General features: G+C 49.4%; 1 protein-coding gene across 1 annotated transcript; it reads left to right on the top strand.

Moving 5' to 3' along the window:
* The first annotated feature begins 851 nt into the window (after window positions 1-851).
* On the top strand, window positions 852-11,297 carry LMCD1 (LIM and cysteine rich domains 1). The gene is made up of 5 exons (XM_082266108.1): window positions 852-904; window positions 4,580-4,835; window positions 7,478-7,780; window positions 8,767-8,982; window positions 10,978-11,297. The coding sequence occupies exons 1-5, from the start codon at window positions 861-863 to the stop codon at window positions 11,137-11,139; spliced, it is 981 nt and encodes a 326-aa protein (XP_082122234.1). The 5' UTR covers window positions 852-860; the 3' UTR covers window positions 11,140-11,297.
* The last annotated feature ends 1,037 nt before the right edge of the window (window positions 11,298-12,334 follow it).

The following is a 12,334-nucleotide window of genomic DNA, read 5'->3' as shown; positions in this document are numbered from 1 at the left end:
TATGGGGCAATAATGGAGGGTCACCCCTTATATGGGGCAATAATGGAGGGTCACCCCTTATATGGGGCAATAATGGGGGTCACCCCTTATATGGGGCAATAATGGGGGTCACCCCTTATATGGGGCAATAATGGGGGTCACCCCTTACATGGGGCAATAATGGGAGTCACCCCTTATTTGGGGCAATAATGGGGGTCACCCCTTATATGGAGCAATAATGGGGGTCACCCCTTACATGGGGCAATAATGGGGGTCACACCTTACATGGGGCAATAATGGGGGTCACACCTTATATGGGGCAATAATGGGGGTCACACCTTATATGGGGCAATAATGGGCGTCACCCCTTATATGGGGCAATAATGGGCGTCACCCCTTATATGGGGCAATAATGGGGGTCACCCCTTATATGGGGCAATAATGGGGGTCATCCCTTATATGGGGCAATAATGGGCGTCACCCCTTATATGGGGCAATAATGGGAGTCACCCCTTATATGGGGCTATAATGGGGGTCACCCCTTACATGGGGCAATAATAGGAGTCACCCCTTATATGGGGCAATAATAGAGGTCACCCCTTATATGGGGCAATAATGGGGGTCACCCCTTATATGGGGTAATAGAAGAGGTCATCCATTATATGGGGCAATAATAGGGGTCACCCCTTATATGGGGCAATAGGGGTCGCCCGATAATGGGGTAATAAGGGCCGCCTCCTATATAGGACTAGAGATAGTTGCTGGAGATCCTCTTAAAGGCCGATACAAGACTGATAGGAATTTGTGAATTATGATTGGCTCTTCATCCTGACTTAGGCTCCTCCTTTTTCTTCCAGATGTCCCTCGGATCGCCCTGTGTGATGTGCAAAGAAGCATGTGCGGGATTCAAGCCACACCCCTGGAGGTAAACTCATGTCACTGCAGGCACTGATCTCTGTTTGGGGGGAGGGGCCACTGTGACCTCATCTAAGAACTGTCACCTGACTCCTCCCTTCTGCCCCCTCTTCAATCTTATATCCTCTCCCCACCCCCCCCCCCTTTTCAGTTTAATATTCTTCCTCCATCCCCGCCAAGGGCCGATTATTATTATATCTATGTTTAGGCCATCGCCATGCTGTTGTAGAAACGCGTCGCTCGCAGTCAGCTGAAGACCGGCATAAGGCAAACAAAGGCGCCGCATGGTCAACGAGCCAGAAAATGCTTAGCGCCAGGCAAGGCTTCCCGCCAGGCAATGCTTCCCGCCAGGCAAGGCTTCCCGCCAGGACATCACATGCAGCTGATATGTGAATGGCTCCGTTGTTCAGTCCTTGGTATGGGAAGGAGAGTTGAGGGATCCCTGAGTGGTGGGATGTACACAGATTATGTCATGGGGGGTGGGGCTAGTCTAATATGGTTCAACCAATGAGGCCCCATCAAGAACTTTTCTACACGGTCAGAAAGGATGGAGATATGATAGAGATGAGATCTGTTTCATCGACAATCCTCGGATCGATTCTTCATTTTCTCCGCAGACTCATAAAGTAGAAATGTGACCCCTCCCCCTCTCTGGTCTCTAATGTCTGCTGGGCTGGAATCCCCTTCTCTGGGCTCTGTAGGTCTTCCCTGGGCCAAGTGATTGATTGGTTCAGTCGTTTCCTGGAAGGAGGTTCCAGTGATCGGTGTGGGAGGGACCATCCCCAGGTTATGAATATTTATCGGGCCTCAGGCCAATCCCTGAAGGTGTTGGTCAGGGGTGTGGTCTGATAAATGTTTATTTCCAGAACTTTCTCTCTTCCCTTCTCCCTGGAAGGAGGTCAGTGTGAAGTCCTGCTGTCTGGGCCCGAAAATACAGAGCCAATCACTGAGCTGAATGTCTGAAGGGAGCCAGGATGATCTCCCACCTGAGGGTCATAGAGGAGCCAGGTGGATGAAGTCACCCAGACCTCGGAAGATCCTTGTCCATGGATTCCGAGATTATTGTCTGCCTACAGCCGGGATCCTCAAACTACGGCCCTCCAGCTGTGGAATTACATGTCCCAGGAGGCATTGCAAAACTCTGACAGTCACAGACATGGCTAGGCATGATGGGAATTGTAGTTCCTCAACAACTGGAAGGCCGTAGTTTGAAGACCCCTCTGGGTTAGAGGATCAGATTCAGGAGTGAGGAACCATCGTGCTCTCCTGTGACCCTCCTCCTATTTTATGATATTAACCAACAAAACAAAAAAAGTTTCAATATTTTTAGTTAATAAAATAGAAAAATATTAATTATAATATTCTTATTATTTATTATTATTATAATTTTATGGAAATGGAGAAAAAATGAGTTAATTAGGGCTGATTAGAGTAAACGAAGTATTAATGAGGGGTTCAACACAGCAACATTTTATTTTTTTTACTTGTCCGGTTGCTTTACCCGGCTTCATCTGCAGATAGGAGCTCCGCCCTTTGATCTGTAGATGAATAAACAGAAAGATACAAAATGTAACAATATTTCTTTGTATCTTTCTGTATTGGCAACTGAGCGATGTTGTTGATAAACATTGCCAGACTGATTATTTTAGGCTCCATTCACACCTGAGCGTATTGTTTTCAGGCGTTTTTTGGGGCTTTTTTCAGGCATTTTTTGCAGGTGTTTGGAGGCAGCATTGACATCTAACAAAAACGCCTGTAATCTGCCAAATTGAAGCTCATGTACTTTTTTGAGCTTCAGGCGTTTTGCCTCAGGTGACAAAATGCTTATATGTGAACAGGGACTATTGAAATAAATGGGATTTTGCTTGTTGAGCATTTTGAGAGTTCAGATATGAGAGTTTTACGAGCTGAAAAATGCTCAGGTGTGAACAGGGCCCTTCCCTGTGTACTCGGCAATGTAGCTGCATTTCAGAGAATGCAGTCCGCAATCCTGACCCTTAAAATACTCGGCCTTATAAAGGGTCTATTGCTCTCCATCGGAGCAGACTGAAGGAGTGACATCTGTGTGTATATCGTTTCAATGACCCCTCCTCTGACCCCATCTCTGACCCTGACCCCCACCTCTGACATTGATCCCACCACTGACCCTGACCCCACCACTGATCCCAACCCCACCACTGACCCCAATCCCCTCACTGACCCCAATCCCCTCACTGACCCTGACCCCACCACTGACCCTGACCCCACCACTCACACTGACCCCACTACTGACCCTGACCCCACCACTTACACTGACCCTACCACTGACCCCTCCACTGACCCTGACCCTACCACTTACACTAATCCCACAACTGACACTGACCCCACCACGGACACTGACCCGGCCACGGACACTGACCCCCCCACGGACACTGACCCCCCCACGGACACTGACCCCACCACAGACACTGACCCCACCACGGACACTAACCCCCCCCCAACGAACACTGACCACGCCACTGACACCAACCCTACTACTGACACCGACCCCACTACTAACATTGAAACTGACTCCCCCCCACTGACACTACCGCTGAGACTGACCCCAGCACTGACACTGACCCCAGCACTGACACTAACCCCCACCACTGACACTGACTACACCACTGACACCAACTCTACTACTGGCACCGACCCCACCACTGAGACTGACCTCCACCACTGACACTGACGCCCACCACTGGCACTGACCACACCATTGACGCCAACCCTACCACTTACCCCACTACTAAAATTGACCCCCCCCCCCACTGACACTGACCCCACCACTGACACTACCACCACCACTGACCCTGCCACTGACACTGACCCTGCCACTGACACCACAACTGACACTGACCCCACAACTGACACTGACCCCACCACTAACATTGACTCCACGACTGACATTGACCCCCACCACTGACACTGACCCCATAACTTACCCTACCACTGACACTGATCTTACCACTAACCCTGACCCTACCACCAGGGGGAGACCGGCAACTTTCAGCCCAGGGGGCAAGTACAAACCAGAGACCCATGGTGCAGTGACTCGGCCTCTCTCCCACACTCCCTATTCCTCTCCTCCTGACCCCCATTCCAGGCTGAAGCCCTGCTCCAGGTACTCTCTACTCACCAGCTGAATCCGGGTTCCCAAGCTGGCCAGCAGGGGGTTGTTGGGGAGAGCTGGGACAGCTCAGTTGGGGCTGACCAGGGGAGGAGAGTCTGCAGTGGGGCATGGAAACGGCCCCTGCTAAGACACAGTTTACACCATCCATGCTGGGGGGGGGCTGCGCTCCACTCTGTCCTTGTCTTCATCCTGCAATCAGTAGGTCAGTGGCAGAGACGTTTTACTTCTCTTCACCAGGAATTCTTTAGGCATGTCTGTGGCAGAAGCAGTGCAGCCTTTTTACAGGACATCAGAGTGGCCCAGGGGGCAATTGCCCCCCTGCCCCAGTCCTCCCCTGCCTACCACTGACCCTGACCCCACCACTGACCCTGACCCCACCACTAACACTGACCCTACCAGCACTCCTTCTCTCTATAGGTAAATCAGGTGTAACATTGGCGCCAGTAATGGCCCTGAAATGTTCTCGCTCGGTACATGGAGATCTCGTATCCTGATGGAAAATTAAATCCGACTTTTATACTTTCTGTCACATAGGAAATCCTGTGAGCTCTGCCACTGCCTACGTGAGGAGCATTCTCTGCCCACCGAAGTGGAGGAAGATCACCGGATTGGGCAGCTGCTCTCTGACACCGCCTACTCTGGACTGACCGCCCGCGTCAAGGGCAGCGATGGGCTCCGCGTCTACAAGAGGAACCGCATGATCATCACCAACCCCATCACCTCTCGTAAAGACCCGACCTTTGTCACTGTCACCTATCAATGGGCCCCCCCTGGGATCAGCCAGAAACTGGTAATTACAGCTGATCTACAAGGAGAAGAATGAGAGGAGTGGATGGGGGTGGGGGAGAGGGAGAGAAATCATAGTGACCAGCCACATTTATCTTGGAGATGAAGGAAATGATCTGATTTCTGAGGGACTACGCTGAACGGTTGCCATGGTGATGGTGATGATGATGGGGGTGATGATGATGGGGGTAATGATGACGGGGGTGATGATGAGGGTGATGATGATGATGGTCATAGTGATGATGGTGGTGGAGATGATGATGATGGTCATAGTGATGATGACAGTGGTGGAGATGATGATGATGGTCATAGTGATGATGATGGTGGTGATGATGATGATGGTCATAGTGATGATGATGGTGGTGGTGGAGATGATGATGATGGTGGTGGTGGTGATGATGATGATGGTCATAGTGATGATGGTGGTGGTGGTGATGATGATGATGGTCATAGTGATGATGGTGGAGATGATGATGGTCATAGTGATGATGGTGGTGGTGGTGATGATGATGATGGTCATAGTGATGATGATGGTGGTGATGATGATGATGGTGGTGATGATGATGATGATGGTCATAGTGATGATGGTCATAGTGATGATGGTGGTGGTGGTGGAGATGATGATGATGGTCATAGTGATGATGGTGGTGGTGGTGGAGATGATGATGATGGTCATAGTGATGATGATGGTGGTGGTGATGATGATGATGATGATGGTCATAGTCATGATGGTGGAGATGATGATGATGATGGTCATAGTGATGATGACAGTGGTGGAGATGATGATGGTGATGGTGATGATGATGGTCATAGTGATGATGATGGTGGTGATGATGATGATGGTGGTGGTGGAGATGATGATGATGGTGATGATGATGATGGTCATAGTGATGATAGTGGAGATGATGATGATGATGATGATGGTCATAGTGATGATGGTGGTGGTGGTGATGATGATGATGGTCATAGTGATGATGACAGTGGTGGAGATGATGATGGTGGTGGTGATGGTGATGATGATGGTGGTGGTGGTGATGATGATGATGGTGGTGGTGGTAGTGATGATGATGATGGTGGTGGTGATGATGATGATGATGGTCATAGTGATGATGGTGGTGGTGGTGGTGGTGGTGATGATGATGATGATGGTCATAGTGATGATGATGATGGTGGTGGTGATGATGATGATGGTCATAGTGATGATGACGGTGGTGGTGATGATGATGATGGTCATAGTGATGATGACGGTGGTGGTGGTGGTGATGATGATGGTCATAGTGATGATGACAGTGGTGGAGATGATGATGATGGTGGTGGAGATGATGATGATGGTCATAGTGATGATGGTGGTGGTGGTGATGATGATGATGGTCATAGTGATGATGACAGTGGTGGAGATGATGATGATGATTGTCATAGTGATGATGATGGTGGTGGTGATGATGATGATGGTGGTGGAGATGATGATGATGATGGTCATAGTGATGATGATGGTGGTGGTGATGATGATGATGGTCATAGTGATGATGATGGTGGTGGTGATGATGATGATGGTCATAGTGATGATGATGATGGTGGTGGTGATGATGATGATGATGGTCATAGTGATGATGGTGGTGGTGATGATGATGATGATGGTCATAGTGATGATGATGGTGGTGGTGGTGGTGGTGGTGGTGGTGATGATGATGATGATGGTCATAGTGATGATGATGATGGTGGTGGTGATGATGATGATGGTCATAGTGATGATGACGGTGGTGGTGATGATGATGATGGTCATAGTGATGATGACGGTGGTGGTGATGATGATGATGGTCATAGTGATGATGGTGGTGATGATGATGATGGTCATAGTGATGATGATGATGGTGGTGGTGGTGGTGGTGGTGATGATGATGGTCATAGTGATGATGACAGTGGTGGAGATGATGATGATGATGGTCATAGTGATGATGATGGTGGTGGTGATGATGATGATGGTCATAGTGATGATGATGATGATGATGGTCATAGTGATGATGACAGTGGTGGAGATGATGATGGTGGGGGTGGAGATGATGATGATGGTCATAGTGATGATGATGATGGTCATAGTGATGATGATGATGGTGGTGGTGGAGATGATGATGATGATGATGGTGGTGGTGGAGATGATGATGATGGTCATAGTGATGATGATGATGATGATGGTGGTGGTGGTGATGATGATGATGGTCATAGTGATGATGATGATGATGATGGTGGTGGTGGAGATGATGATGATGGTCATAGTGATGATGATGATGATGATGGTGGTGGTGGTGATGATGATGATGGTCATAGTGATGATGACAGTGGTGGAGATGATGATGATGATGGTCATAGTGATGATGATGGTGGTGGTGATGATGATGATGGTCATAGTGATGATGATGGTGGTGATGATGATGACAGTGGTGGAGATGATGATGATGGTGGTGGTGGTGATGATGGTCATAGTGATGATGACAGTGGTGGAGATGATGATGATGGTCATAGTGATGATGATGATGGTCATAGTGATGATGATGGTGGTCATAGTGATGATGATGATGGTCATAGTGATGATGATGATGGTCATAGTGATGATGATGGTGGTGATGGTGTAACTTTTTTTTTCCTCAGGCCATGCGTTACATGGAGCTAATCCCCAAAAAGTTGCAGCCCCTGGCCGGCACAGAGGGGGCTCATCATCGCCGCATTCAGCTGTTGAGACAGCTCCCTCCGTATGACTATGACTCCGCCCACTGTCGAGGATTGGCCGAGGACGAGAAACCAGCTATGGCCACATTTGTGAATGAATATAAAGAGAATGCCATGGGGGTGGGGGAGGTGGTGCTGCCTGGCAGTATGAAGGTGGAAGAAGAAAACCCCAACGCAGAGAAGACTGCAAATGGAACTGAAGAGTGGAATGGAAAGGCGGATCATGTAAGTGTACCGAGCCATCGATCGATCTGTGTCCATCCACAGGGGGAGAACCAGCAGGTGACCCCCTATCCAGAGACACTCTGAAAGTCCTGCTCATTATAGGTGCAACTTAAAGGGAGGGGCACTGCTGGGGAGACACCCAGAGCCGGCTAATGATTGAGCCTAAAGGTCAACTCCACCCAAAGCTATCAGTAAACCTGTAAGAGGGACCCAGCCTCTTTATTACCTCTCATAGAGATCCCAGGATTCCCCCTGACAATGTCTTCATCTGCTTTTCTCTCCAGAATGATGGCGCCATCTTTGTTCAGGCATCAGGGTTTACAATCATGTAGATCCTGGCACCTGTGCAGTTCTAGGCTGTGTGCACACATCTGACACAGATCAGCCCCTTGCTGGAGCCTCTCACCTGCAGCCGTATTTTGTGACATATCAGAAGGGTGTCCTTACAGATTCCGAAAATCACTTCAAGGGTCAACTCCGCCCAAAGCTTCCAGTTGGCCAATAGTTATATTATGAATCGTCACTGAATTATTTTGTAGCAATCAGTTTTTTTTTTTTTAGGAAAGTGCAGATCAACCGAACCCCCAGATAACCCGACCCCCCCCGATCACCCGACCCCCCCCCCCTAGATCATCCAAACCCCTGGGCCCCCAGATCACCTAAACCCCCACATTATCCAAACTTCCAGATCACCTGAACCCCCAGATAATCCAAACCACCGGGCCCCCAAATCACCCGACCCCCCTCAGATCACCTGCCCCCCACCTTAAGCCCTCAGAGCACCTGAACCCCCTTGGGCCCTCATAAAAACCAAACCCCCGGACACCCAGATCACCCTGCACCTCTGGGCCCACAGATCACCTAAACCCCCGGGCCTCCAGATCATATGACCCCCCCCATATCACCTAAACCCCCGGGCCCCCAAATTACCCACATCCCTAGGCCCCCAGACTGCTCTGACCTTCTTTCTCTCTCCTGTCTCCCAGCTCTGTGAGTTGTGCCAGCAGTTGTTGCCCGGAGACGCTCCCGCTGTCCGTTCTGACCGTGCCGGCACCAAGAAGCAATGGCACCCGGCCTGCTTCATCTGCTCCCATTGCAGGGAGCCCCTGGTGAACCTCATCCATTTCTGGAAGAACAGTCGCCTGTGGTGCGGGCGGCACTACTGTGAGAGCGAGAGACTGCGCTGCGCCGGCTGTGATGAGGTAGGTGGAGCTATCACAAGAAGAACGCTATTTACCATCCCCCGACAACATGTACTTTATTGTAAAGGGTACCTCCCCTTCAACCCCTTCATTACCAGCCCATGTTTCAGATTTCAGTGTTGTGATACTTTGACTGACAATTACCCCGTCCATCTAAACTTCACCTAAATTATTTTAGACCATTGTTTGAGACGGGTACAACTTTTTTGTGAGTGGCATTTAATAATCGCTGGAGTCTTTTTATATAAAGGAAACTGAAACCTCATTTTCCCGAACTTTCTGTTCTAAAACAAAACCAATGAAAGTTCCGGAAAGTCGCAACCCAATGTGATCTTATTTTTACAATTTTTTGGAAGTGAAGAAACGTTCCGATATTGAAGAGGTTAAAGCATGGAGCTTGGTAACGGTGCAACTACAGTGAGGGGAAAAAGTATGTGACCCCCCTGCTTTCTGACAGAGAAATGATCAGTCTATAATTTTATTGGTCGGTTTATTTTAGCAGTGAGAGACAGAATAACAACACAAATATCCAGAAAAACGCATTTCAAAAAAGTTATAAATTGATTTCCATTTTAATGAGTGAAATAAATATTTAACCCCTTAGTAGTTGGTGGAGAAACCCTTGTTGGGAGCACAGAGGTCACAGAGGTCACAGAGGTCAGAGGTCACAGAGGTCAGACGTTTCTTGTAGTTGGCCCCCAGGTTCTCACACATCTCAGGAGGGATTTTCTCCTCTCCAAGTCATTGAGGTTTCCAGGCTGACGTTTGGTAACTCCGAACCTTCAGCTCCCTCCACGTATTTTCTATAGGATTGAGGTCTGGAGACTGGGGCCACTAAAGGACCTTAATGTGCTTCTTCTTGAGCCACTCTTTTGTTGCCTTGGCCGGGTGTTTTGGGTCATTGTCATGCTGGAAGACCCATCCATGACCCATTATTAATGCCCTGGCTGAGGGAAGGAGGTTCTCACCCAAGATTTGATTGTACATGGCCCCGTGCATCGTCCCTTTGATGCGGTGAAGTTGTCCCCTTAGCAGAAAAACTCCCCCAAATCATAATGTTTCCACCTTCATGTGTGATGGTGGGGGATGGGGTTCTTGGGGTCATAGGCAGCATTCCTCCACCTCAAAACAGCAAGTTGAGTTGATGCCAAAGAGCTCGATTTTGGTCTCCTCTGACCACAACACTTTCACCCAGTTCTCCTCTGAATCATTCAGATGTTCATTAGCAGACATCAGACGGGCTGTACCATGTGATTTCCTGAGCAGGAGGACCTTGTGGGTGCTGCAGGATTTCAGTCCTCCATGGGGTAGTGTGTTACCAATTGTTTTCTTGGTGCCGATGGTCCCAGCTGAGATCATTGAGAAGATTCTCCTGTGTAGTTCTGGGCTGATTCCTCACCGTTCTCCATCATCATTGAACCTCCATGAGGTGAGATCTTCCATGGAGCCCCAGACTGAGGAGACTGACAGTTATTTTCTGTTGTCACCTCTCACCAAGCTGCTTGGCGATGGTCTTGTAGCCATTCCAGCCTTGTGTAGGTCTCCAATCTTCTCCCTGACATCCTTGGACAGCTCTTTAGTCTTGGCCATGGTGGAGAGATTGGAATCTGATTGGTTGATTCTGTGGACAGGAGTCTTCTATACAGGTAACAAGCTGAGATTAGGAGCACTCCCTATAAGAGAATCCTCCTAATCTCAGCTCATTACCTGTATAGAAGACACCTGGGAGCCAGAAATCTGCTGATTGATCGGAGATCAAATATTTATTTCACTCATTAAAATGCAAATCAATTTATAACTTTATCGAAATGCGTTTTTCTGGATATTCCATATTTCTTAGGCTCCATCCGAAGAGTCCAATACAGACAAAGCATAGAAGAGAAATAATGGGGCAGTTATAATTCTTCCATAACTAGATTGGCCCAGTCATGACTGGTTCCCCTTACAGGAATTGTCCATTAATAACTGACGCGTTTCTGCTCTTTTATCCTTCAGATTATATTCTCAGAGGACTTCCGGCAGCTGGATGGCAAATCCTGGCACAAAGAACATTTCTCCTGCCTGGTCTGCGAGGAAACCCTGACCGAGCGCCCCTACGTACTGGACCATGGCCAACCCGTGTGTGTCGCCTGCAGCAAGGACAACGCCACCCAATAGACCAAAGAGCAATGAGATCATCAGGGGGCGGGGCACAGAGAGCAGCCATGTGCAGTGATCCATAGAGATTGTCCATAAATATAGGGTGGTCATAATCCAAACTCCACCCCAATCTACACTCCGCCCCAATCTACACTCCGCCCCAATCTACACTCCGCCCCAATCTACACTCCACCCCAATCTACACTCCACCCCAATCCCTACTCCACCCCAATCCATACACCACCCCAATCTACACTCCACCCCAATCTACACTCCACCCCAATCCCTACTCCACCCCAATCCCTACTCCACCCCAATCCCTACTCCACCCCAATCTACACTCCACCCCAATCCCTACTCCACCCCAATCCCTACTCCACCCCAATCCCTACTCCACCCCAATCCCTACTCCACCCCAATCCCTACTCCACCCCAATCTACACTCCACCCCAATCCATACACCACCCTAATCCATACACCACCCCAATCCCTACTCCACCCCAATCCCTACTCCACCCCAATCCATACTCCACCCCAATCCCTACACCACCCCAATCTACACTCCACCCCAATCCATACACCACCCCAATCCATACTCCACCCCAATCCCTACTCCACCCCAATCCATACACCACCCCAATCCATACACCACCCCAATCCATACACCACCCCAATCCCTACTCCACCCCAATCCCTACTCCACCCCAATCCATACACCACCCCAATCCACACTCCACCCCAATCCCTACTCCACCCCAATCTACACTCCACCCTAATCCATACACCACCCCAATCCCTACTCCACCCCAATCCCTACTCCACCCCAATCCATACTCCACCCCAATCCCTACACCACCCCAATCTACACTCCACCCCAATCCCTACTCCACCCCAATCCCTACTCCACCCCAATCCCTACTCCACCCCAATCCCTACTCCACCCCAATCTACACTCCACCCCAATCCATACTCCACCCCAATCTACACTCCACCCCAATCTACACTCCACCCCAATCTACACTCCGCCCCAATCTACACTCCGCCCCAATCTACACTCCACCCCAATCCCTACTCCACCCCAATCCCTACTCCACCCCAATCCCTACTCCACCCCAATCTACACTCCACCCCAATCCCTACTCCACCCCAATCCCTACTCCACCCCAATCCCTACTCCACCCCAATCTACACTCCACCCCAATCCCTACTCCAC

This window comes from Pelophylax lessonae (genome assembly GCF_965119305.1).
Source record: "Pelophylax lessonae genome assembly, chromosome: 8".
NCBI classification, from domain to species: Eukaryota; Metazoa; Chordata; class Amphibia; order Anura; family Ranidae; genus Pelophylax; species Pelophylax lessonae.
The sequence above is the reverse complement of the archived record's forward strand: the minus strand, read 5'-3'. Positions and strand labels throughout refer to the sequence as shown.

What these genes read in the sequence shown, in the direction of transcription:
- LMCD1 (XM_082266108.1), top strand. Translation starts at nt 861, where the DNA reads ATGTGCAAAGAAGCATGTGCGGGATTCAAGCCACACCCCTGGAG. An exon ending in CTGGGATCAGCCAGAAACTG is followed by an intron (nt 4,836 to 7,477) that starts GTAATTACAGCT and finishes TTTTTTCCTCAG; the next exon opens with GCCATGCGTTACATGGAGCT. An exon ending in GGAATGGAAAGGCGGATCAT is followed by an intron (nt 7,781 to 8,766) that starts GTAAGTGTACCG and finishes CCTGTCTCCCAG; the next exon opens with CTCTGTGAGTTGTGCCAGCA.